At 42.6% G+C, this 27,985-nt stretch overlaps 1 protein-coding gene across 1 annotated transcript; it reads right to left on the bottom strand.

The window, feature by feature from the left end:
- Positions 1-7,598: 7,598 nt before the first annotated feature.
- On the bottom strand, positions 7,599-21,579 carry hoxb9a (homeobox B9a). Its single transcript, XM_020652838.3, has 2 exons — positions 20,773-21,579; positions 7,599-11,191 (listed from the first exon to the last, which is right to left on the bottom strand). The coding sequence occupies exons 1-2, from the start codon at positions 21,377-21,379 to the stop codon at positions 10,956-10,958; spliced, it is 843 nt and encodes a 280-aa protein (XP_020508494.2). The 5' UTR covers positions 21,380-21,579; the 3' UTR covers positions 7,599-10,955.
- Between the last annotated feature and the right edge of the window lie 6,406 nt (positions 21,580-27,985).

Here is a 27,985-nt window from a genome sequence, read left to right as displayed (position 1 = left end):
TTATTATTATAATATTCTGAATTAGTGGATTTACAAAAAAGTATTTCCTCTTTTAAATAATTATTTTTAGCCTCATAACTGTTTTTACATTTCCAGCTGATCCAGCCAATGACGGCCTCGAGGTCAAAAGTTAAAACTGAAGTATTAAATATTAACATTAATAATATGATGGACTTTTTGTCAAACATTTGTCCACAGCACAGTTAAAGGCTCATTTATTTATTCGTTTATGTTTTATATTTACAGTTCTGTTTTTTTAAATTAAAAAAACAAACAAATTAAAATTTTAGTTCAGAGCATCACGCGCTCACTATTTCCCAACTTGCCTCATATTTGTTTATTGTTTGTTGTCTGTTTTTAGCAGCTGAGACAGTTTGCATACTTTAATATTTTCTCTACTTCATACTTCAGATCATTCTATAATAATTACATTGTTATTATTGGAGCACGGTGTAAATATTATCAATGGCACACTGACGTCAGATTTATGCACAGATACATCTGTTCTCATATTTTGAAGATTTAAAAAAATGGAAATATTCTCATCAATACTTTCTATGTTTTTGTTTTTCCTTTCCTGAATTTAAATAATCACACCATCTGATGGTGACATTTTCACTTATAGGAGCAGCACGTGCACATGTTTTTATTATCACTGTTTCTGCAACATAGCACGTGCACTTATTGGTCATCTTTATTATATTTAACTATTTAATCTGAAGCTGTGACGTGTGCACATATTTCTTCTTTTTTATAATCGATGATCATATTTTATACCAGTTGTATCTTGTGCTCATACTGTCATCATTAATATATGTGCTGATGATGAAGATCCTCGTTGTTATAACACGTGATTTTTTTTGTTGTTGATTATTATATTTGTATTTTTAAAATTATTTTATTTGCTCTAACAGAAGCACGTTGTTTTTATTTCTGGGGATTTTATTTTGAAGTTGTCACGTTTATCACGCTTATTGATTATTTTAAATTATTATTTGTAAAAATGTGCAAAAAATGTTCTCGAGACTGTTTTTAATGTTGTTATTATTTCTGATTTCTGAGCACGCGCAGAGCAGCCAGCAGCTTTTTGGCTCCGTGTCCGCCGGTTAATGAGTCCGGAATGGCTGATGTGATCTGATCCATACAGCCGTTTGTATCAGCGGGACCATAACTCTCTTAGAGCAAATTTATGAATAAGAGAGATATTCTCAGCTGCTTGATGAATTATAGAAGCTGTGCTGCGTAAAACAGCTCATTCAGTGTGTGTGTGGGGGGGGGGGGGGGGGGGGCTCTGGGCCTCCAGCATCATTCCCAGAGAGTGTGCCAGTGAAGCTGCTTATTATCTGTGGACTCTGTTTTAATATGAGAGGATAAAGTGGAGACATATTGGATTGGACACGTTCGCCTGCTTGAAATATGAGTTCGCCAGCAGCAGCAGCGCGCGAGTCGACTTGTGCAGCTCAGTTAGTTTCAGTAAAATATGAAATGATGAATCCTGGACCTACTTTAGTTAAATCACTGCACAATGAGCTCATCTGCATTCTTACAATGCTCACAGTTTGAAACTGTTATAGAGGAGAGAGAGGGCGGAATGGGTTATGTGTTGCACAGATGTAGGCAAGTATGACACACCTGAGTTATGTGTTTGTGTGATACTGTATCAAATCTTAAAATCACCTAATCCGTATTTAATTGATGGTTTTCTTGTTAATATTGAAAACCTGTGTTACACATTAAAGCTAAATGCAAAGAACGACGTCATGTGCTCTGCTGTTGGATGTTAAAGGGGGGATGAATGCTATTCAGATGTTTTGAAAACTTGTTTTCTCAGTTTTCCTAGAGTAGATTTTTTTTAAATGCAACATGTTCCTTTGATTACAGTATTGCCATAACTCTCAAGAGAATAAACAACAACAACACATTCATGACTCGTATCTTATTGACATGTTCTGGGGAATGCAGCGAGTTCACACAGCCGCCATTTATCTCAGACCTGATGGTGGGAAGCTCAAATTTTATGTCATACTGTTATCATGTAGCCTACATGTACCTTGTCTTATAAATGTTGAGATCTGAGGAGTCATTATTATTCCATTGCATCTAGATTAATTTATAAAAAGCAAACAAAGAAGAGTAGACATCAGGAGGGAGATTCTTCAGGAAAACAATTTTTGATATTATCGACTTTTAGTTTTGTTTGCTTTAAACAACCTTCTATCTATAATTACAAAAACCAGAGAGTATATTAAAATCAAGTATTACATTATTATAAGCACAGTTCAAGCTTACGTTCTTTAATGACACAAAAGGAGAAGTGTACATTCTTTATGTTCAGTGTGAAGTAGGCTGCTGATACTACAAACAGGAAAGGCGCTACATTTCTTAAGCTAACACAATGATAGCCATGAAGTTATTGACTAGCAAACATTAAATTAGTGAGAGAAAAGGAGAGGCATCAATCCAAGCACATGTAGTGTTAGTAGCACAACGGGAAAGCTGTAAATTCTGATCTAACAATAAATTAGCCTGGAAGGAAACACGTCTCTCAAATATCTCTCAATTCAAAGCTAACATCATGTTAGCTTGAAAGTCAGTAAAGTACGTTCTAGTTATATTCTCTAAATATTTGTATCTTCTATTTATTCTCCTCGCATTTGTATTCTTTATTATAGTACCTGTGCCACTGGTTTCCCCCAGACATGTTTATAGTAGCCTGTAAGAGATTTTTGCCAGGACCAGGAAGTGGAAAGGCGTAAATTCCTGGCTGACATTTCATTAGCTGCAGAAGTAAATTTTTTGTTTTTGTTATGATAGCAGTACATTGGGAAAGGTGTAAATTCCTGGCTAGCGTAATGTTACCGTGGAAATAAATTCTTCGCTAGAATTAGGCCTACTCCAAAGCCAGACATAGGGAAACATGTAGATTCAAAGCTAACATCACGTTAGCTGGAATCGAAGAATGCACTCTCCTAGCCTACTCCACGTTACGATTAATATTAATAAGTTCCCCTTTTGTTTAGCAAGAGAAATATGAGCTTATGGAATTTGTAAATTCTCAACTAATGTTTCTCTAGTCAAACAAAAGGAAAGGTTTAAATGCAGAGCTAATGTTACGTTAGCTATGAAATCAATTCATGGCTTACATGTTGATAGTGATATGAAGGGCACAAGTTTATGGTAAACAGAGAGTAGTTTAGAGGTTATTCCCAGATTGAATTACTTTAGTGCTACCATAGAAAAGGCATTGACTTCAGTCCAACCTGTTGGCTGGGAAGTAGGCTGCAGCTATTATGAGGTTAGCATTCCTAGCTATTATAGGAATCATTTCCAAGCTAATATTTCATTAGCTAGGTATATTGCTACTTAAGGATGCAAAGATAAATGATACATGGACTTCATCTTGTATATCTCTTATCTAGTCTTTGGACTACTCAAAGCGCTTTTTACACCACAGGTCACACCTACACATTCACACACTGATGGTAGAGGCTGCTGAGTAAAGAGTCCATCAGTATTAACTCATCCATTCATACACATTCACACTCTGATGGTAGAGGCTGCTGAGTAAAGAGTCCATCAGTATTAACTCATCCATTCATACACATTCACACTCTGATGGTAGAGGCTGCTGAGTAAAGAGTCCATCAGTATTAACTCATCCATTCATACACATTCACACACTGATGGTAGAGGCTGCTGTGTAGAGTCCATCAGTATTAACTCCTCCATGCATACACATTCACACACTGATGGTAGAGGTTGCTGTGAGAGAGTCAGTATTAACTCATCCATTCATACACTGATGGTAGAGGCTGCTGTGTAAAAAGTCCATCAGTATTAACTCATCCATTCATATACATTCACACCCTGATGGTAGAGGCCGCAGAGTAAAGAGTCATCGGTATTAATTCATCCATTCATACACTGATGGTAGAGGCTGCTGTGTAGAGCCCATCAGTATTAACTTATCCATTCATACACAGTCACACACTGATGGTAGAGGCTGCTGATGAAGCAGAGGGAGCATCTTGGGGTTAAGTGTCTCGTGCTTACACATCGGACATGTGGCTGCAGGAGCTGGGTATCGAACCCCGGACACTCCGGTTGACAGACGACTGACTCTACCACTGAGCCACAGCCCCCCCTTGTTTAGGGGTGTAAATCAAAATCTACCACATTACAGCCGGTAAGTCCATTCCTCTCTTGTGTAACATTAATTGATACCAGACACAAGAGGTGTCTAATCCTCGATAAAATTCCTACAGCTAAAATAAGAAGTAAACCTAGCTACATGCTACCTGGATGTTAGACAGTTGGATTTATCAGGTTTATTGTAAAAACATCCAACAATGAATCAACATCATCTTTTAGGATCCCATGGAACCCAAACCCTGGTCCTGTGTGTGAAACTCCTGCACTGATGGTTCGGTCTTTCTATAATCTTTACTCTGCAAAGATCCACATTAGTGTTTTAGTCTAAACAACACGACTTATCCAACAGTTGTTGAGATATGTGATGAAGAGTTTTAGGGTAAGACTTCCTTTTTATGCCGTCTTTGTGGAGTCACTGAAACTGAATACTCAGCTGTCTGTTTAAAGGGATCAACTAAAAGCTGAATGTTGGTCGTAAGACAATATCTGATGGGTTTCAGGGTTGTAGTTTTCGGCCCTGTTTTGCTCTCTGGTTCAAGTCCAGAATCTGTTTACAGAGATCAATAAAATCTGGATTAACTAAAACAGGGATGAGCAGGAACAGAGCTCAGAGAAAATACAGGAAACAACTAAGTCTCTCTGCGATGATGCAAAATCAATGCTTCAGTATAAAATGTGTTCTTTTCTTCTTCAACTACAACAAGTTTGCACTCTGGCTGCTTGTAGAATATCAGCTCCTCCTCACTTTTCTCCTCCTCTACAGATTAGACCACGCGGACTCCCTGCGCGCTCTCAGCCTCCATAACTGAAACTCATCCTCTTTGTATGAACCTGATGTGAGTGTGTGTTGTGCTGTGAGGCTCCTGCTCGCTGCGTTGGGTTAGATTTACTGTGCCATGTGTCAGAGAGAACCCTCCACCCCACTCTACACACACACACACACACACACACACACACAGTCTGCTGGAGCAGCTTGCGGTTGGTGTCCCTCTCTGGGACAGCGGCTTGGGGCCTGCAGCACAGTTCAGGGGCTTCTGGATTTAATGAAGCTCCGACCCTGCAGGACCTCAGAGAAGAATCACAATCATCCGCCGTCGAGTCCACAGATGGTTTATGGGACGGCTTTGTTGGGGCCCAGGTCTAAATCTGCTCAAATCCCAAGGCCTCATTGGCTGCTGGGCCCAGCGGTGCAGGGAGGATCAGAGAGGATGTGTTCACCATCACAATTCTTCGCCCCAACAGCTCGGCAGCACTGATTGGTTCTGCAGTCACGAGTGTTATGGAATCAAACTTATAAACCCCATAAAACAAACTAACATGTTTTGTAACCAAATGATGAAATAATAATAATAAATGTTTTTCTAAACCGCCGTGACTCCTGAGTTCAACATGTTTTTAGAAGCAGCATGTTTATTAAAAGCACTGTCTGTAAACTTGCACAATGCCTCTACATGTATTTCATAAACTGATCCTGCATGCTTTGCTAATTGTGATAACAGGCAGCGATTGCTCCATAACTTAGAATAATGTAGATGTAATTTGGGGGGCGGCAGTAGCTCCATCTGTAGGGACTTGGGTTGGGAACCGGAGGACCAAAATATGGAAGTTGGCCTTATGGAAGTTGGCCTTCCTGAGCACTGCCAGAGGTTCCCTTGAGCAAGGCACCAAACCCCCTACCCACCATCAGCTCAGGAGCGCCTGCCAGGGGTGGCTCCATCACTCTGACATCTCTCCCTTAGTGCATGTCCACAGGATCCTGTTTGTGCATGTGTGTGTTGCAGAATTTCCCCTTGTGGGATCAATAAAGTAAATCTTAAATCTTAATCTTAATGATGTTTGTGAACATCTGTACACACCCTTAGGTTCCTTTATAAATGATGCATGCAAAGACTCTGGAAGAACTAATCAGGTGTAAAATCATCTGATAATATCTGTCCTCACAACAGATACACTTTTGAGTTTAATGAATCAAAAATTAAGATTTTGAAAGTGCTGCTCATGCTGCCCCCTCCCTTTCCTCTGTGGCGCTGTGACTTGAACAGTTGCACCGCTGAACATGAAGTTGCAGAATTTAAACGTCAGGGTGTTTCTTTGAAAGCTTCCCCTCAGTCTGCTTTTTCTACCAGCCCTGCAAACAGGGTCAGAGGTCACGGCCTCAGTGTGGTTTCTCTCTGCATGCACAGCAGGTTTCTGGGATTGTTTTCTGAACTTTATAAATTCATTGTTTTTAAAATAGAGACATGAAATCTATAGATGCATACTTGGGTTGTTAAAACGTTTTTAATCATGTAGAAATTTCCCATAAAATTATTGCCCCCCCTAAACTGATGGGGATTTTTTTCCACCACCATCTGCGTCACATATAGGCCTGTAGTAACACAAGGTTTCATTTTACGTCACACACGGACGCTTTGCGTCTTTTTGGGTTTGATTATGACATGACAGCTTTTTGTCTGATGAAAGCCCAGCGTGCAGGCACCAGAAAATCAGTATATGACGCCAAAGGGACGTGAAAAAAGCGTGACTATGTGACGCCTTGGGAAAGAAAATGAGCCGCTTAAAAAAGAACGAGAAGGAAAACTAAAAAAGGAGATAAATGTGTATCGATATAATCCTCTAATGTATGTAAGTGTATATCTGTAAGTTCATTATATTAAATATGAGAACATTAGTATTCTGCAGCGTTTCTGAGCCGGAAGTTAGAATCACTTTAAGATGGGTGGGTTGCAGATGGAGGGAGGGGGGTCTACATGTGGATTATTAAATGGAAGATGGCTTTGACTTAGTGATGCAATAAGGCCTACTGCAAAATTGTGATCTCCAAATAAAAACTTATTTTAACTGCTTTAAGCATCAGAGAATGAAGCCTGCTGTTTGTGTTCTGCAGCATCATTTACATCGACACAAATCAATGGAGACTTTAAAGTTGTAGTCTATACTTTTTGAAACTACTCCAGTCCTACTTCTAACTGTCCCTCCATCATGTGAGGAGCAGGAGAGGAAGCAGAGCTCCTGCCGCCCTCCTCATCAGACTGTGTGTCTGTCAGACAAACACAGGAACCGCAGCGGCTTCACCAACTCCTAATGGACGGATGGATGACGACGCCTCTAATGAATGCACTCATCTTGTGTGTGTGTGTGCTGTGAGGGGGTGTTTATGGCTTTATGACAGTCTTTTGGTGTTGCAGCCAAACAGACGCCCCTCTCCTTTAAGCTGCAGTGTAGGACTGAGGACACACATATTTTAAACACATGCTGCCTCACCCCCCCTCCTCGCCTCTGTGTCTTCCCACAGAGACAAAAAGAAAATCAAACTAGGAGTCGAAAAGAGGAAAGCAAAGTTGTCCTGCAAAGCTCTCTGAAGTTTTGAGAACGCTGAAAGAAATGATCCTGCAACATTGAAGATGTTATTATTCAATGAGGAGAAAAAGAAGGGGAAACGATCGTTGTGTAAAGACTCTTCTTTAATATGAATCCAGCATCAGCAGTGCCATCGCACAAAGTAACAGAAGACAACAACACAGAGAAGAGAAAAACGCACAAGAAGTGACACATGGAGACATGAAGGAGAGGATCACAGAGACTGTGGAGTCCGCCTGCTCGGTAATAAAGCCTCCACTGTGGACACATGGGTCACATTTGTCTGAAGAGGAGAGAGACTTCTGGAGCTCTGTCCATATTCACCAACTACAAAAACCTCCAGGAACCAAAAGTCCCTCAGTCAGGAGAATAAATACAGAGAAGAAGGCGGAAGGAAGAGTCAATAATTCAAATCAAGCTGATCGTTTTAAAGAGACATTGTTACATTTGAATGAAATCTGTCCTCCCTGCAGCTTCAGTCCTGCTCACCACTGTTCACCATCAAACACAAAGAGACAGTCTGCACAATAACAAGGAAACAGAAAGGAGAGAACAGAATCATCTATATACAGTCAAATCCATATTAGACAAACAAGAATCATCATATTCCAATAAGAAAGACGAGGTTACTCACTTTATTTACAATAAATAAGGAATATTCCTATCGAGAAAAAAAAAAACGTCTATTTAGTCTGCTTTTAATTTTTCTGAAAGCATTCCCCCTCCGACACATTGAACACACAAAGAGCTAAACGACGAAAACAACACGTCTCAAAACGACTGGAGACTCGAGGCATGCGCAAACCATGTAAACATTTGTGCTCGTGAATGGAGGGTGTGATGCTGCGCGCGCTTCTCTGTTTAAGACTCTGCAAAAAAACAAAAAAAACAAAAAAACAAGAAAGAAAAGTTAAAGAGAAGAGAGGCTGTTTGTGGACCCGTTATTTCTGCACGTTAATTAGAGCTGCAGTGTGTGTGTGTGTGTGTGTGTGTGTGTGTGTGTGTGTGTGTGTGTGTGTGTGTAAACTATATTTATATATAATGTTTAGTTTTTACAATGTTGGTGCAGGCAGCCTTCGTGGTCTGCAACCGCGACGGCCAACACATGCGCGCACACACATCCTCTTTCTCTCTTTCTTATCGGACACACACACACTCTCTCTCTCTCTCTCTCTCACACACACACACGGTTGTAAACGCTGTAAAGCCTGTGTGTAGTTTATGATCCGTCCATAAAACTGCCATCGGACGCCCTTTAACTACACCGACACTCCAAATAACGCCGTAGAAACAGTCCAACACGGCCTCTTCATACTTTAACACTCACACTCATAAAATTCTGCATAAACGGACCACATCATTTTCTGAGCTATTAAACGTCGACACTATTGCTAAAGCATTTCCACGCAGGCCGTCCTGTCCTCTCTGTTTATATAAAACCTCTTTTACAACATATAGGAATCATATTTATGGGGGGAGGGGAAGGGGGGGAGGACACCGACGAGGAATTCAGATTTCCAGTCAACATGTGAGCGTGTTTTTGTATTCTCTCTCTTTGCGCACACTGCCTGTGGATACTTCCTGACTAGAGAGGAACCCGTGCTTGCATAGCAGATATTACAGAACAAACTGTAGATTTGTATAAAAATAGAGATGATTCTCCTCCAGAGAAAGGAAGAATCACGTTGAAGAAGGATAAGAAGGATGTTGAGGACCACGCGGACTTTGTGCGGACTAGATTCTGACGTTTTGCTGAAAATTCTTCTGCAGCCATGAAAGATTTTGTTCTAATTAAGACGTTTGTGTGTAACCGGTCTTTAAATCTGTTGGAGGGTGGAAAGCTGTCTGAGTCTTTATCTCCTGAAGTAGGGGAGACCGGGGACTGTGTCAACAAGAGAGAGAGAGTCATTCAGTCTGAAAAAAAAGCCTTTATGTTCAAATCACTACATTGAAATTAGTTTCTACATTTTCCTTTACAACTAAATAAAATATAAATTACATTAAACTGTTTTTTTTAATCTGTAGAAAGAATTTAGGAAAAATAATTTTCTATTTTCAAAAATCCCAAACTTTAAACATTCTAGGGTTATATCAAATTTTAAAATGTGGTATTATCTAATTCATGAATAAATTATAAAATATTAAATTTTTAAAATAATGCACTTTTTTTATTGTGTTTTGAGACAATAAGGAGAACTTTTTAAAACCTTGTAAGGTCCCTGATAAGTGTCGGTAGATGTTCTCTGTGAAAACCTAAAAAATCTCATTTCTGATTTAAATGTATGTTGTTCACTTTTATGCATTTATTCAAAATAATTATTAGTAAGTAATAATTATCGGAGGTGTTTTAGTTTAATAATGAGAATAAATGTGTTTTTATTTCCTAATCTAAACAGTGAGAGAAATGTTGCAACCGCCCCCAGTCTCCCCTAAATCTGACGAGCATTCACACACAAAGTCTTGATGTGTGTGCTTGATGATGATTATTTTGTGTGTTTCTTGGAGACAATAAACTCTGCTGACTCCGGGCTCGTGCGACGATCGACAGCCGAGAGAAGCCGAGCACGAGAGGAGCTGCAGCAGATAAAGCATCCGGAGGGCGGGATCCACCGTATCGACAGCAGCCTAATCGGAGCCTCTCGGTTGCTGAGTCGGGTTAACACCCTCACCATCCCATCACTCCACTTCCTCCCCCCCCCCGGTATCTGCTCATTACTTAGACCGACAACCTGGAAACAAACGGCGGCTTGCTGCTTGTATCAACGCCGAACATCAGGCGCTTTCTAATCAAACCCTGCCGGTATAGGAGGTGTTCGTGTTCCTATCCTCCTCCGCTCCTGGTGTTTATTAATGGCCACGTGAAACCACGATTTCAGCACCTTCGCGCGCCTCCGGTGTCAGATACGGAACAATAAATAACCAATAAGAGGAAAAGTAGTGCTTGATAAAGAAGAAAACATCTCTCTCCCTCTCTCTCTAGCACGAGGCGGTGTGATACTCTCTTCCTTTACATTACAGATCAAACTAATTAAAAACAGCGTGAAATAAAGACGCATGACGTCACCAAACACTCAGTCCAGTCCGCAGCTTTAGAAGCGGTCCCACACATTGTCAGGAAAAAAGTTCCAGGAAGAATCACTGTAGGTCTGTGACTTTTTACCCATCATCCACCACGACTGAAAACGAAAATTGTTCAAGAGTCCAGGCCTCCCAGGGAGCGCGTGCGACCTTCATTAGATCAATGAAGCCGCTGATCAGGTGTATCGATCAGGTGTGATGGGGCCTGGAGGTTTAAACTAATTGGAAAGGTTGTCTGTGTGCGTGTTTGCAGGAAGGCCATTTTGTGTTTAAGAAACGTTACAGGATACATGTTGTGAGCGTGCGTGCACGTGCGTCAAAACCAGGCGTATGTGCCGCTCGTGCGTGGGTCCGAGAGTCCCCGCTTAGTCCTTGGGTTGGTCCTTGCTCTGTTTCTTCATCTTCATCCTCCGGTTCTGGAACCAGATCTTCACCTGCCGCTCCGTCAGGTTGAGCGCGCGCGCCACCTCGTGCCGCCGGTCCCGCGTGAGGTACATGTTGAACAGGAACTCCTTCTCGAGCTCGAGCGTCTGGTACTTGGTGTACGGACAGCGCTTCTTCCGGGAGGAGCGCGCGTGCAGCCAGTTGGCCGAGGGGTCAGCTGGAGGAGAAAGGAGAGAAGGAAAGGAGAGAAGGAAAGGAAGCCAGTTAAGGATGATGACAATAAAAGCACGTGAGTTTTATAACATTTTAAAAGTAACAGTGGACCTCCTCGTGCGTAAAATCACCCGGATGTAACTGTCAATTTGGTGCGTAAAACAGTTTTATGGAGACAGAACGGGGCGCAAATATGACGAGCTGCTGCTGCACCAAACATCAAGGTTCATGCAGAAGAAATAAATATAGACCTCAGTGCGCGCGGAGTTACAGAGAAAGATGGAGGGAAAAAAGGTAAAGCTCTACTTTCTCATTGGTTCAGTTTCTCTCATTCTGAAGAAGTGCCCAAATTAAATTCACAATTAGATAAAACGAATAAAGAAACAATTCTTTCATAAATGCTCTGCTGATGTTCACAGTCTGAGTTACTTTCTGTTAGAGAGGACTTGTTTCTGAAAGGTGACCTTCAGCGGAGGGATACAACAAGATGCGAGGAAAAAGGAAATAAAAGGCAATCAGAAACGAGTAGGACCTAAATTACATTTGGTACCATAAACAGGAGCCGAAATTTCCCCCTCTTGTGATGACAGTGAACACATCACAGAGGATGTTTTACAGGCCTAATAGTGCCTTACTTTGTGCTCGCGCGCGAGAATGATGGCACATGCAGCTCGGCTCAGCGTCACCAGCGTCTCCTGATGGTTCCTAAATTAATAAACGGAGAGAGATTTACGGCCCTCGTGGGGTTCGAGGGAAACATTTCTCCTGTTCTTCCTTTAATTACTCTGACATGGCTTCAAGTTTTTTTTTTTTTTTTTTTACGCAATAAAAGTTTCTGACGCCATTTTTGGAAACACGTCATAGTGCCGTTAACTTTTAGATTTTCATAATCAAATAAAGAAATGGAGCAAAAATCAGGTTTCCGTGTGTGAGTTCATCATCAACGGTGAAGATGAACGAATTTTAATGATGTGAAACTTCCTCCAAAGCATGAAGAAATTAATTATAGAAGCCTCGGTCTTTTATTTTTAAGATTTCTTTTTTTTAACAGTAAATCAAAACGTTGTTGTAGAAAAGTAGAGACGCTCCTTAATTGTGTTTCTCTTCATTCTCTGCGGAGAGAAGATTATGAGTTACGGTCTACATTTTTTCCTCCCTGCACGTATTTTTTTCTCCCCCTTGTTTTTTTCCAGGCCACCCTGACTCCCCTTTATAGCTCTCACGTCGGTGTAATTAGCGCAGAGCTCTTGTTCGGGACACATGGGTCTGGTTTAGGGCTGAAAATTATCTCCTCTTCCACTCAGCAAAGCACCAAAGCATCCAAACTACGAGGTCGCTCACTGCGACTCACCGCGAGACAACTCCAGCACGGAGCACGTGTCTCTCTGACTTTACTTTCCCACCGTTTTTAAAATAAAATATAACGTTTTTAATCACTTCAGCTGAATTTCCGGTGGTTTTGCATGCTTCACTTCAACTTTGAAATCTTCCAAATAAAATCAGTCAGCATGAAATCCTTCCTGTGGTTTGTTCAGACTCTTCCTCCACTCAGTGAAAACTCAAACCAACAAGTGTCTTCCTCTGAAGAGTCTGGGAAACCAGAAAAAGAACATTTCCATCCCTTCCTCTTTCCCAAAGGCGTCAAATACTGACGTTGTGTTACTCCACTCGACGTCTCTTACAGACACACACGGCTCCTAACAATTTCCACAATTTCATCACGGGCAACAAAACCCAACCACTGGCGTCAGAATGACACGCAAAAGGATTGCAGAAAAAGGAGTCAGTATGGAGCTGGGAGAAAGGAAAGAGGATGTGGCTGAAGGTTTAAAATGTCTAAAAGGTATTTAAATCAAACAGACTAAATGTGCTACTAAAGGTGGAGTAAAAATGTGAAACTGTGCAGGAGAGAAGACAGTACAGGAACTTCTTTCTTCACTGCATTTCATCAGAAACCATCTCAGACATCAGTTTAGTGCAAAATCAAAATGTGTCTGCAGAGAGAGCTGCAGGAATAACAAAGCTTCTAAACTGGACATGCAGCGTGGTTGATTTTTAATCTGAACAGCTGAAAGAAAAATCAAATATGTCTCAAAATATGGAGACAGATATGTGCAGAAGAAGGAGAGGCCAAACTGGACCTTTGTCCTTTAAAAGCTGAGACACCACCTCAGAGAGATTCCAAGTTTAATGCAAAACCCAAATGTGGCTTCAGCGGGGAATTAAAATTTGGATTTAAAGGTGAAAACTAATAAAGTTTCACTGCTTGTTTGTGCTCTTTTAGATCCTTCCTGATGGTTTGGATGTAGACTCGATGAAACACAGGGAACATGTAGTCTGACCACAAGGGTGGATTTGGAAACCTTAAGTTTTGGGGCAAAAATAAATCCTTGCTGATGCTTTAAAAAATAAAAAAAAAGTGTTGATTTATGTGTTGGGGTCTGCAGGGCAGGAGGTCATAACAAGTTTTTTTTGGTCAGACTCAGCGTCAGTCTTCAGGCCTGAGATGTCAGAAGGGATGATCTTATCATTCTCAAGTCATGGGGGGAAAGTCTGAGCGTTGACGCCATACAGGCGGGACGGAGAATTAGGATATGTGTGTCCCTCCCCGAGGAGCCGGATTCTTCCCCACACGGACGCTGGTTTGGTGAAGGCGTCGTCGTTTGTCTTCGATTTTACTGCTAATATGTTACTGATGTGACCATCAGGCGACTTGCAGAGCTACAGATGATGCTCATGACTGATAAAAATGTTTAATTAGAATCTTCTGAAGGTTTTTAATCAGGCGTACAGTTTGTGTAGCGAGAGGAATATCGACTTAAGAAATCAGAAACTGGATTCAAAACAAACAGAAATACTTTCAGTTTGGGAAAAAGACGAGACGCAAAGTTAGTGGTCAAATTGTGATGTAAAAAAGCAGGGTTTACCTTGATTTGAAAAGTCTTTTTTTTTTACTTGAAAAGAACATTTGAAACCTCATGTTTGTGATTTAGTGCTTTCTATTTTTCTTCCATCTTGCATCCTACAGAAGCCCAAAGAGGACAAACATCCAGACATCTTATGTGACTATATTTTTCAGCAAATACGAGTAAACCTGCACACGTTTCCGTAAGATCTCGACTCATCTATCTCCTTATTTACGTTTATTTTTTCCTGCAATAGCGACTTCATTTCAGCGGGTTTCTCGAGATGTGGATGAATTATTTATTGAGCGTGGAAAAACCAGCGCTGAAAACAAGATGAACGATTCAAGATCTCCAGAAAAACAGCCGACATCGACTCCTCATCACAGAGAAAATGAGAAAAAGCAAAATGTCTGGCTGCATGTCCGCTCAGGGCTTCCTCAGGTTTTACATTAAATGTTATACTTTTGGAGATCAGTGAGAGCCATCATCCCAAACAAGACGCTAAACCTGATCATTTTAAGATCAGTGCATGAGCCTCCAGTGCCATGCATCTGTTCCAGGTTTCAAAGACCGACAATAAAAAGAGACTGCTTCATTAATAGAAAAACAAGAATCACCACAGGATGTCAAACAAGCAATAACTAAACAGATTTCTGTGCAGCAGATATAAAAACTAGAACTGTAGTCTCATTCATCTCACAGATTTATGCCAGATCCGACCGCCTGCAGGACGCTCAGTGCGTTTACACACAACAGAGAGCTCAGCACAGACACCAAAACACACGTCACATTTGTCGCAATGGAAGAAGAGAAACAAGGAAACAATTGACTGATATTGTGTTAACAGTGTCCACATGATCACGACTCTGCAGGACGAGAGTGTTGATCAAATCTGTTTCTGTTTAGTTTGGACACTTTGTATTCAGGACCAGAAATCAGAGCCAAGATGGCCAACGATGATGCACAAAGCATCAGCCTCTGTCCCTGTGTGGATAAGACCCCCCCCCCCCGACATTCCCACCAGCCCAGTTGGTTAGCAGCCATCATCAGTAAATACGTCATTAATACCCTCTGGAATCAATTTCCTCCAACATGGCCAGCATGTAGACGATCGATTTATCTCAGAGCAAAATAATGCCTGGTAAAGAGACGAGGACAGGCTGGAGGGTGGGGGGGACGGGGCGGGGTGTGTGTAAGGGGCTTTTGTCACACGGTAAAGTGGGTGCTTTGCATTCCCCGGGTGTATAATCACCTCCAGGACCATCCATTACCCTCGGAGCTGAGCCACGACCGAGCCTGTCACATGGGATGACAAACCGGAGGAGGGGAGGTGTCAGGGGGGTGCTGGTGGACAGGATGGACCTTTTTTTTTTTTCCCCTTTAAGGGTGGAGAGACAGTAAGGAGGGTAGTGGGGGGGGGGGGGGGTATAGGTTCTGGATATTTGACTGGAAAATGTGTGAATACAAATATGATATCAAAGCTGAGAGCATGTTTAAGCTTCCATAAAAATCTGAGAGAAAGAGAACTTCTAGAAAACCCAGGCTGTCTAACAGCGAGGGTCTCAGCCCCCTGGTGGTCCCTGGTGGTACTGCACCCGGGTCTGCAGAGGTCATTGTTGATAAATGAACAAATGAGGTTTCACCTTGTATTTGTTGTTCACATTGTTACCTGTATGTGGCCCTACAGGGGCCAACTTCACATTTCATCTTTCTGGGTTAGGGGGTCACCAAGCCCCACTCATGGGAAAGACCGCCCCTGCAACCCGACAAAAACGTCATTTTAAATTCTTCCGATTTTGGCATCCAGAACGCACTCACATAACAAAGGCACAGCTAAGAGAACTGCAGACTGTGATGCTGAAACTCTTTTTAAGACACTAAATGGTAAAAGCTCTCAGTGTTGATTTCTGCATACTTACGACTCCTAATGCAGAAAATACTCTAAATGACATAGACTGAAGGCGTTTGTGGATCTGTGTTCACGGCGGCTTTAAAGCTTGTGTCGTCTTAAATTGGAGTTTTTTTCTCTTTAGGCGACTCGTCTCGGCAGGAGCAGTGAGAGGCTCTGATGTGACACAGACAGGAACAACATGGACAAAGAGATTGATATTCCCGTAAAGCTCCAGCCCTGCAGGCCAGTGTGTGTGTGTGTGCGCACACGCTCGCTGTGATGAATGCTGCTTGCATGGAAACAGAGACCAAAAAGGCTACAAGACTAATATCACATCCCATCTCTTTCTCCCTCCCTTTGCAATTTCACCCTAATAGTTCCAGAAATTGACCTCTCATATATCCCAAAGGCACGTTATTACATTTCCCGCAGTCGTATTTTATCTCCCCCACCCACCCGGCCCCTTACACCCCCATCTCACCCAGCCACCAACAGCAGCCCTCCAATTAATGGGGTTGTTCACCCGCCGTTATAACTTAATAAACTTCAGGGGTAATAACTTTCAGGCCGGGCCGGCAGCAGCACAAAGACTGAAGTGTAATCTTGTAGTTTATTCTGGATGGTCGCCCAGCTCCTCTAACACAAAGAGAATCTGTAGCTTCGACTGGATGTGAGGTTTTTTAAAAAAGGTAAAATTCCACTGATGCTATTCACACAGCGGCCATTTTGTCTACCTGAGGGGGGGGGGAGACGCCCAGGTTTTGCCCGTCTGTTCTGTGCCAAGCTGCAGACATTAATCATTTCTCAGATTCTCACTCAGACTTTTCTGCAGAAACGAGTGGATTTAAAGAGTCCAGCCTCAGAGTCACGCTGCTGATCTCAGAATATCAACCTCCACAGTGTCCTCATTGTGATGTGGAAGTGGGACTACAGCTGTGAATATGAAAATAAACTCTGATGGACACGTTTCACTCTTTTTTGGCAGCACATAAAGGCCATCAACCTATGAGCATGAAAAACTTGTGACAGAGCGACTATCTGCACAGAATTCTTCCCTTTTATGAAAAATTTGCAAAAAACTTGCAGGAATGCCAGCATGCTGTAACAGTTAGCACACAGAGCGACAGCTCTTTGAAGAGTTCAGACACTAATATATCACATTATGTATGAACCAGACAACTAAATATGACTTAGAGAAATGATAAAGTGTGAAAAACATGCCACACAGACAACAACGGGCCCTTTTCATTCATGCAGGAATGTTGCACTCTAATCCCTTCCTCGTCATTCTGGATGCAGAAACTCAGAGGTCTGAAGAGTGTTTAATGGATGCAGTTAGCTAGAAGAAGCTAAGCTACAGCAACCAAACATGTCCAGTGATTGGAGGGACAGCTCTCTATCAGTGACGTAAAGGACTAGAGGAAGTTAAAGTTTCTGACTCAAACAGCGATGGTTAGCAGATCATCTGTTCCCCTCCAGGGTGAGAGCGCACACACGAGGATCCAACATGCCTACAAGGTTCAAACTAAAAAATGTAATGTCAGGATTATAACGGGCCTTCTGTTGGAGGATGACTGCACGATCCCCCTTAAAAATGAGTTACATCACAGCTCACATTTTGAGCGCACTATAATTTCTGTCATGGTCCGACTTCAGTAAATACTGCCGCCTCTGTTTCAGTTACACCTCAGGGACGCTGGACTGTCTGTGCATGAACAGAAAGATGTGAGGACACAGTGAGTTACAGAAACAAGTTTCCACACTATTTTACTGCAGAGTAAGTGTAGATTAGAGGGTGCAGCACGTGGAGCACAAGGCCATGCTAGCTGTTCCATATCTTTATGCAGAGTTAGCTTCCAATGAATGAGCTGAGGTTTCATTAAGAACGAGAGCAGGACTAATCCACACAATGTCAAGTTATGTCTTGAAAGGCAACAAAAAGATAAAGTCAGCGTAGGGCTTACTTATGTAAATGATCAACCTGAAGAGAGACTTCAGGCTGCAGCTGCTGTAGTCGTGTCAGGAAACAGAGATGTCACTTGTTAAGTCAAAGAGGAACCTATTCAGCAGGTTGTGACCGATCCAAACACAGCCGACTAAAACCAGCTTCCAAAGCTTCTGTGTTGATGTTTCCAGCCCTGAAGGACGGAGGTAAAACTCTTACTTTCACATCAGAGAAGTTTAAAAGAGTCTGTGGTTACACAAAAAAACCAACCCGCCATCTAAATCCAGCCTTCTCTCTTTGGGCGTTGTTTTCAGATTTAGGGACCACTCAGCTGTCTGTGTGCATTCAGACTGCCTGGAGAAAAATGTAGATTTTTTTTTTTTTTGCAGCCAGTGTTCAAAATGGCCGCCATGTGAACAATAGAAACACTTGCTGGTGGCTGCAGCTCCCACTACCTGCCACAAAGAAACACTGCAACACACACAAACAGCAGAGCACGAGGGAGAAAGTGCTGACGCTCTGAAACCGGTGAGAGAAGAAGAAGAGAGGAGCCTTCATCACTGACAGCACCGGGACACACCGGGCCACACAGCCATTCTGAGGGCTCATAACTCAGGCTGCTGGGCTCCATCCAGCCCGTTACCAGCTCACATGCTGTAATAAGGTGGCAGAGTGTGTGTACAGCAGTAAAGTGAGAGTGTGTGTGTGTGTTTCTCCTATTTGTATTTCTTCCATGGAAAAAGGCCAACACGCGTGCACGTGAAAAAGGATTGCGCGTGCATGCATCAGACAGAGAGAAACACGTTCTCCTTCAACCCCAAATTAGGAAATGTAAAAATGTAAAAATGTAAATGCATGATTTAAAAAAAAAAAAAAAATCTCTTTTCCACCCAAAATAAATCTCAACCCTCCACAGAAGAGTTGCACGCGGAGCTTTGACTGCGCAGCTCGTGGTGGATTCAGTGTTGTTGTTGTGATGATGATAGAAAAACACAAGAAACCCGCGTGCGGCTGGACAAACCCTCCACGCGCCTCTTTATCAACATGATTGCGATTACTTGACACAGAATATTATTATTACAGGGCGAGGAGAGGGATGGAAACAGCAGCTGCTCGCGCTGTGACAGACTGCAACAACATCTGAACAAGTATCCTATCATTTTGTATTTTTATACACATTTTAGAAACAAGCGACATAAAAAAAGAGTCCCTGAACCTAACCCCCCCCCCCCCAAAAAAAAAAAAAAAAATATCCCACGTTCCTTAATTAGGAGAGGGGACTATTTAACATTTTGCACTCTGGCTGCAGGTTACTATTTGCGGAGTGATATCATCAGATGGATCACACAGTTAGGTGTCATTTAACTCCATCTTAACTTTATGAATAACGACACAAGTTGCTCGTGCTCTACAAACATCCTACAGGTATCTTTAATTCAGAAATGTCTCAAAGCATCAATAAGAAAGACTACGCACAGAAGACGTGCATATGAATCCCTTCCCGCGCTCAGTCCTCCGGATCAAAACTCAAACAATGCTCGGAGAGATTATCGGTTATCTATTGTTGCTCATGTGAGTGTATTGAGCCCCGTCCAGCGGACTGATTCCCCCTCTGCACACTGAGTTATGAGGCCTCCGCGCTCTCTCAGCCGCTCGGTGATGGACGGCCTCACTCCTTTATGATGTTTATGATTTTGAACAGCAGACGGGCTGATGGACTGACAGAGGTGTCATAGTGATGGAGGGGAGTGATCAATACAGGACGATATATCCCCATGATTCTGTTTACACCTGAGAGTGATGGGAGGGAGGGAACAGAAACATGTGTCTCTGTATGGGGAAATGATGGAGAGTAGATGACGCAGAAATTAAACTCAAAGATTAAACAGATTATGGAAAGTGTGGCTCCACTGTGTCAGGTTACAATCACCCAGTTCACCCAGTATACACCAGTAGGCTGCAGCTCGCGAGCCTGCACTGGAGATAGGGGATGAGTTTTTATAGACTTTCTATCAGTTTGCTTCAGTTATACCTGACCTCGCGCCGGGATGTTACACACTGCTCTAATGGAGGGCAGACCCGGTCACAGTGCTGGCCCTCAGACCTTTAAAATATCCACAGTAACAAAACGAGAAAAGAAAAATCATAAACTAAACCCCTGGGTCTTTCCCAGACAGGACAGAAGTGCGCATGCTCGTGCAATTAAAACAATTAAGCAGTGACCAACGCTTCAGTTACAGTTCCCTTATTGACATTTACGGAGGAGGAGTTTTTCATCAAGCTCTTCTTTTTCTGTCTGAGCTCTGACCCAGACCATCACACCGTGTTTTAGCCATTCATCTTTAATTTAAATATGTTTCCAAGAGAACAAACACCGGTTAATAAACAACAGATAAAGGTGAACTTTAATTTACAAACTGCTCCTTCTGGTTTTTCTTCAACCTGTCGTGAGGATGCAGGAAGAGAAGCATCCAGCAGCAGCACCGTCCCATTAAAAATAAAACATAAATGTTTTAATCCCTTCATGTTCAGTGTTTTCTTTGTGATGGTGCTGATTGTGACAATTATTAAAAATCAAAGTTTTTTAAGTTGTGATTTTTCCACCTCATCAGAAAACTATCTTTACGCAGCTGTTGGTTTAATAAAATAAGTAAATGTGTTTTCTTTTGTTGGTGTTGTCCCGGTTACATGGTCCTATACCGGAGCTGATGACCCGGGGGTAAATAAAGTTCGAGCAGACGGTGGGAGCAGTTTGGCTCTCGTGCTCTTTGTTCTGTTTTTATGGCGGCATTAAAAGAGTTTACAATCTCTCCCGCGTGCTATTTCCTGTTTTAATAACTTACTTTGATCCAGGCCATCTTTGTCCTCACTCCCCTCACAAATGTCCTTATTTTCCTCGAACCCTGCTCCCGGGGTGGCGGACGGATGGTGGTTCAGCTCGCGCGCCGCCGTGGACGTCGACTCCAGGATGTACGTGGTGGTCTCGTGCTGGAGCTGTCCACTGAGTTTAGGAGGGATCTCTGTGCCGAGATGCGCGAGCTGCGGCTCCAGCTTGACCTGCCCCGACTGACCCGGGACAGACTCGGAGCCGCGCGGCGCGCAGTCCAGCCACGAGCGGAGGTACCGAGTGTCCGCGGCGGGCACGTGCTGCGCCGGGATGTACGGGTGGTAAACAGCCGGGAGGCCGCTGGCCCCGTGGTGCGGACTGAACGGGCTCCAGGACGAGGAGAAGACCGGGGGCTTCGGCTGGAAGCTGCAGGACGGGTACGACTCGGGATGGGGATGCTCCGCGTGCGCAGCTCCGCCGGGCTGCCTCCCTGCCGCCAACGCGGCGGAGCTCGAGCCGGAGTACTGCACACCGGTAAAGCGAGCCGGGGCTGAGAGTTCATCGCTCTCGTGACTTATGATGGAGTCCACGTAGTAGTTGCTCAAAGTCCCAGAAATGGACATTCTCGGACATTATCTGCGCAGCGCCGCGAGATCACTAAACGGACACGAAGAAGCAGAAGAAGAGAGACATGACGAGATTTTCTCTTTCCCCCTCTCTCTCTCTTTTCTCTTTCTCTCTTCTGTCCTCTGCTCGCCCCCACCCTTCCTCTCTCTCTCTCTCTCCCTCTTCTTCCAAACAACTTGCTCACTACACAGAAACAAAGTGCTACAGCCTTCAGCCCTGTGCGCGAGGAGCAAACTGATTGGCCGGACTTTTTCTTCTTCGAGCCTGATAAAGCGTCAATGGAGCGTAAATCAACCCCCACCCCTCTTCCCCATAGCCCCCCCCTCCCCTCCCCTCTGAATAAATTGTCTTGTTTATATGCAATATGCAAAACGAACAGTTCGTCCGTATATCTGCGGAGTGTTTCGTCTGGCCGGTGTGCATGAAATGTAGAGCGGAGACAATGGCTGACAAATAAGCGGCGCCATTATTTTTTATGTTATTTATTTATTTGTTCCCGAGCTAATCAAAATAGATGCGCGTGCAATCCAGTGTGAAGCGCGCTAGAAGCACGTCCTCTCGTGCTGAATGGGGCGAAAGTGATGACTTAAATCAGTCTGCATTGAAACACGATTAGTTTGAGCCCCACACTTCACAGAGCAGATATTTTGTGTCTGAAATGAGACAGACAGAAAACGTCACACCTTTGACTTGAATTATTCAGCAGCTTGTGGATGTGCTCGCGCTGTTATTGGCAGATTAACAGTCATTTTTGTTAACGAGCGTCATTAAAGCGGCCCTGCGCGGTTCTGCCCCTTGTCTTTACAGCTAAAACTACTTCAACCACTTTTTTTTGGGTCCGTTTAATACCATAATAAAATCCTACATGAGGGCGGCTGCTCCCCTTTTATAGGCCTGATATATGGCCTGTGGTGGTGCGGACCGTAAACGCGCCTGAAGCTGCTGCAGCCTTCCTGTCGGCCGGGTGAAAGGCGCCTTCAGTCCGCGGTCAGACTGCCAGGAGGGAGCACGGCTCCGACCGGAGCTCAGTGAGCTCTCTGCTGGTCTGTGTTTGAGGGATCCTGCTCTAATGAGGAGACTCCTGCAGACTCACTGCACTGAGTCCAGACATCTGACTTCCTGCTGACCTTCACCAAAGTCAGTAAGTCTTCAGGTTTCTGCACACTGATCACAGCCGGGGACTCTCGGACTCTTTGGGGGAAAGCAGTCCGCTGGTCCGGGCTATAAATCCGGTCTGTGCGGCGCGCACACCGCGCGCACACCGTTATTTACGGCGATCAAATATGAATCACGCGTTGCTTAAGGGTCTGAAATGGTTATTTACGAGGATGAAGGTAGACCGGAGCGCAGCTGAGGAGGAATGATGAGTCTGAGCGGCTGCAAGATTTAATCCAGGAGCAGAAACACAAACCCGGAGCAGGACTCGTTTGAAAATCCGGCGGGAGTCTGGCTCAGCTCTTTGGCCTTTGAGCCTGAACGCAAACATTCTTCAGCGTAACGGGACGGACCCCCAGATCATCTGGACCACTTCCGTAGGATCAGAGCGACCCAGTAAGACCAGACTGAAGTGTGTTCGGTATTTACTCGTTGTTGTTATTCATGTTTTGGGGAATAAACCAGAATTACAGTGAATGTTTTTCAGGTTCAGCTGAGTTCTGGTAATAATAACATAGAGTGTTGTGTGTTCGAAACGTGTGCAGCCTCTCTGTCCCTCATGTAAAGGTTTTTGGGTTTTATCTTTGTCCTGAACGTGCTCGTGCAGTGTGAGAGACATGTTGAGAGTAGAGAGAAGGACTTTGTTTTGCAGTGTCAGATGCTCGGGATGTTTTGCAGTCACAGCGCTCCCCACAGACCGCAAGCTGGGGGAATTTTAATTTTTCACAGGGCCTCCGCCCTCCAGGCCGGCCTGCCATCCAGACAGCCTTAATTGGAGACACTGATGCAGAAAAAGCTTAAAGACATTATCTGCAAACCATCTTCATTTTGTAACATTGCATCAGCGCAGTGATAGCAGTGACGCAGACAAATAACCCCACAAACACACATCCAGAGAAAATACCCAACAGAGAGAGTGCATGATTCACAACAGACTTTCAGAGCGTTTCTGTTAAAGTTCAAATTATCTGCATTAAATGTGTTGTTCCTTAACTTACACAGGACGAGGAGGAGCGAGGCCTCTGTGGGGTCACGCGGGGCCCTTTAGGAGGACTACAGGACAGCCAGTCCTCACTCACTTAATAAAGCAGTGTGGACATTTACACCAATCTCAGCTGACGTGAAACTAAAACGTGACGATATAAAAGTATAAAACTCAGTGATTTTCTGTTTGACTGAAGCTGTGACAGAGTGCGGATAAAGTTTCCAATAAACGTGTTTACAGAACAATAAAGTACATTTATAGATTCTCTGTTCCTCTTCGAGCTCAACATTCAGATCGGATTCCCTTAAAGGGTCAGTGAACGCACCGTGAAGCAGCAAGAGAGTAACTCATCTAAGCAAGTGAACTCATCATTTAGAAGATGATTTAAATTGTTCTCTTATTATTTATGTAAAAGGTTGAAATAAAAGAGGCAGCAGAAACAGGGAAGCTGTGAAACACTGAGCTGTGAACATCCAGGATATAGTTTAGTTTTCCTGAAGTAGAAAACCTGGATCCGGGTTTAGAAGGATCAAATTTAGACAATTACGCACACTCACGAGGAGGAATATTTGGTCATGAACACGGAGTAATGTGTGCTATCTGTAAGGAGAATTCACAATACAGTACATTATACAGTTTAAATGTTTGGATCATTTCAGAGTCCATTCTTTTAAACATGTCGTCGCTGTAAACTTTAAATAAACTCGTGCGTAAAGGTTCTTTAAATATTCCATCTCCTGAAAGAAAGCAGAAATCCCTTCACGCCTTAAATATTAGAGTCATACAATGGTTCAGGGGTGATGTTGTGACAATTCTTAATGTCTCAAATTATTTGTGTGATTAATCGAATAATTACAAAAGATAGAAACCGAACCATAAAACTCTGACTCCTCACGTGCCACTAAAAACGATTTATTAAATATTAAACATGAGCAGAATTATTTTTATTTTTATTATATTTGTGTAGGAACCCAAAGAAAAGTCTAAATTATCTCCGTGAGCTGTTCATGCTTTTTATTTTAAACATTTTAGTGTTTTGAAGATTCCATTTAGGAAAACATCTTTAAAGCTTTATAATTATATATATATGTGTGTGTGTGTGTGTGTGTGGTCACGAACGCAGACCGTGTTGTTAATAAGTATTTTTAACTTTGTTTTGATTGGTGGAGAAAGCGTGAATTAAACCAGGCTCCAATAAACTGAATCTATGGAAACATATTCACGGTTTTAAATGTCAGCCCATGATTAAGAGGCTCCTTATTTATAAATTATTAAATTTAATTTTATGATTCACGTGACCAATATAACACAGATTGTTTTCACTCCGTGTCAGAGCCTCATGTTTTAAACACAAACTTTTAATAACATCTAGAATTATTTAAAGTGTTCTGGACTCCAGATTTATCTCCATCTTCAAACAACATTTAGTTTAATGTTGAATTCAGGTGTTTCTGTGGGCGGTGAGCGCGTGAGCAGGGGGTAAAGGTGAACTGTGATGTGATTCATATTTTAAAGATATTTGTTTGATGATGTTACAGACCCGAGGAAGAGGAGCCGCGGTCACGTGCCCGGGCTAATGAAGATCCTAAAGAACAAACAATTAAGACAAAGCAGGAAACACAACGAGATGTTTTGGTTTAAATTAAAATAATAAAAAGTTCATGTTGAAAGTAAACATGAACTGAATGTAATTATTGTGCACAGACTGTTTTAGATAATACTTCATGATGTGTATAAATTAAGATGAGGGTCAGATGTCAGCTGATAAATTAAGATTCTCATTAAATATTCTGCATGTTGCAAATATTGATCTGCTTCAAACTAATAACTCCCCGGATGTTCACTTTTTATTCTCCATCATAATACTCCGAACACTGAGCTCGTGAAGTATTGATGCGCACATAAACAACGCGATGCGTAATGACGTAATGACTGATTCAGGTGTTCTGTTCTGATGACAAAGCGCGTGCACACGCTCCTTACAATAACCGCTATCGACCATGATAACCCGCATGACTGATATGAGCGATATATTTTAATAACGGCGCGCGCTGGGCCGCACGGATCGCGTGCAGCATCATATTTCTCATGCTGAAAAAGAAAGCTCGCAGAGGCTGCAGCATCTCCCCGAGCTTCTTTACAGCTCAGAAGGCGAAGAAGCTTTTTGTAAATGAAGTCAGCGGAGAGTTATTAACGGACACACAGGAGTGTGTGTGTGTGTGTGTGTGTGTGTGTGTGTGTGTGTGTGTGTGTGTGTGTGTGTGTGTGTGTGTGTGTGTGTGTGTGTGTGTGTGTGTGTGTGTGTGTGTGATGAGCTGCAGCAACAACAACAAATGTCCTGAGACTCATATCTGCAGAAAGAGACAAGCAGCTGCTGTGTGTGTGTGTGTGTGTGTGTGTGTGTGTGTGTGTGTGTGTGTGTGTGTGTGTGAGAGAGAGAGAGTCCATAACAGTTACTTCCTCATTTAAGAATCTTGAAAATTTTGCATGAAAATGTTAAAAAATTCAGTGAATTAATTTTTCATATTTTCAATAAGACGTGTGGTAGTTTTGACCGGAAGATTTAGATTTCTAAAAACCGTAAAATGTCCAATCAGGGACACGAGGTCAGCAGAGCTTTACACTCTGCAGCAGATCTCACTTTCATACCCGTGACCGATACTTTAAATTGTATCGTGACTCAAAAAATAAATACTAAGACAATATGCCAACCTCAATGCGTCAAGCTGTGACACACGTGGTGCCCTCGAGCGTCCTTATGAGACACTCCGGGTTTTTAATTAAACGTTCTTTATATTAAATATACCTTCATTTAAAAAGGTAAAAACACACATATACACGTGCTTCGTGCGAGCTATTTAAACATACAGCTTCATTCTGTTCCGCTCTACAGAATGGCTGGTTGAAGTATTCCACCTTGTTTACAGGTATCTTTAATGACGTCACCACTCTGAATATTAACATGTTTTCAGCATTTCTTACAGACTACAGTGTAACACTCAAATCAGTCCGCTGGCAACAATCCTGCTGTTACAAATTCAGCTTTGCACACTTAGAACCACAACACGCTGCAGACCCCAGAGGTTTGTACGGAGGCCCTGAAGTCCCAAAAAGTAAAGAAAAAAAAATGTTGTGCGCACATGAAATTAGAAATGCTTCACCGTAAGGTGCAGAGACAAACAGGCATTAATCAGCGACACACAATTTGCATTCAAGTAGAATTAGAGGGACGATGTGTACTTAAAATATCAACAGAAGGTGAGGTAGATTGGAGTGAGAAAGTCGCTTGCCACTGGTATTGAATTTAAATATAGATTGCGGAGTCAGAAATGTAAATATTCCAAAGTTTTCTGCAGTAAAAAGAGAAATATTAAATAGTCTAAACAAATCTATGGAGCCCCTGAAGTCCGAAAAAGTACAAAAAAAATGATTTTTCTTTTTGGGACTTCAGGGGCTCCGTAGATTTAACGTTTTTTGTGTGTGCAATCTATATTTATATATTTATATTACTTATGGCAAGCTACTGTTATACCGAGCAATCTATACATCACCTGCTGTAGATATTTTAAACACATTCACACACATTCACACATAAAGCAGTGGGAGCAACTCAGGGTTAAGTGTCTCGCCCAAGGACGCATCAGACATGCTGGGGATCGAATCCAATATGAAAGTACAAAAAAGTAAAAACAATAAAGAAAGAAAATTTCAAAAACATTGAGTTTATTAAAACGTGAAAGACTAAGAGTGAGGATTAGAGTTTCATAACGTCGCTGACACCTGAAGTCAGATTTGTTCAGGTGTTCCTCGTGAGACAGTTCAGCATTCGACCTCTTCTCTGAATGTTTGTTATAAATAATCGATCAGCTACTTATAACTAATGCACCGTCTAGACTCTGCTTCAGAGACGTCAGCATGACAGACAGACGGACAGAGGGAGGATTACTTTTAAAAAACGTCTCCAATTACAGATAATATCCACCACACACCGCAAAAATAAAAGGGGATCATGCAAGCTCCTTCAAAATAAAGTTTAACACAACAACAAATAGAGAAACGTGTCATCCAAAAGTATGAGAGGAAGACGGCCCAGGTTTGAATCTGACCTTCTCCTTTCCTGCATCTCATCCCATCCCCCCCCCCCCCCCCCCTCTCTCTGGTTTGTGACTCGATCTACGGCCCGTTAAATAAAGGCTCAAAATAACATTTAGTAATTATGAGTCGATGAGAGAAAGTCGGGGGAAGGCTTCGGAATATTGTTTGTGAAGTTGTTGGTTTTGACATCACATCTTGTAAACACAGTTCCCCCACCCCTCATTGATGCTCTGATTAAAAGTAAGTGGACTCTATAAAACGCCTCGTGAGTTTTACAGTGAACGGCTTCATTTACAGTGTGAGTCTCTGTCCTGTTTGAAGTGACGCTGAGAGAGCGAGGAGGCTGCATGGCGCCACGGAGCAGCCA

This window comes from Labrus bergylta, chromosome 16 (genome assembly GCF_963930695.1).
Source record: "Labrus bergylta chromosome 16, fLabBer1.1, whole genome shotgun sequence".
Taxonomy (NCBI): Eukaryota; Metazoa; Chordata; class Actinopteri; order Labriformes; family Labridae; genus Labrus; species Labrus bergylta.
The sequence above is the reverse complement of the archived record's forward strand: the minus strand, read 5'-3'. Positions and strand labels throughout refer to the sequence as shown.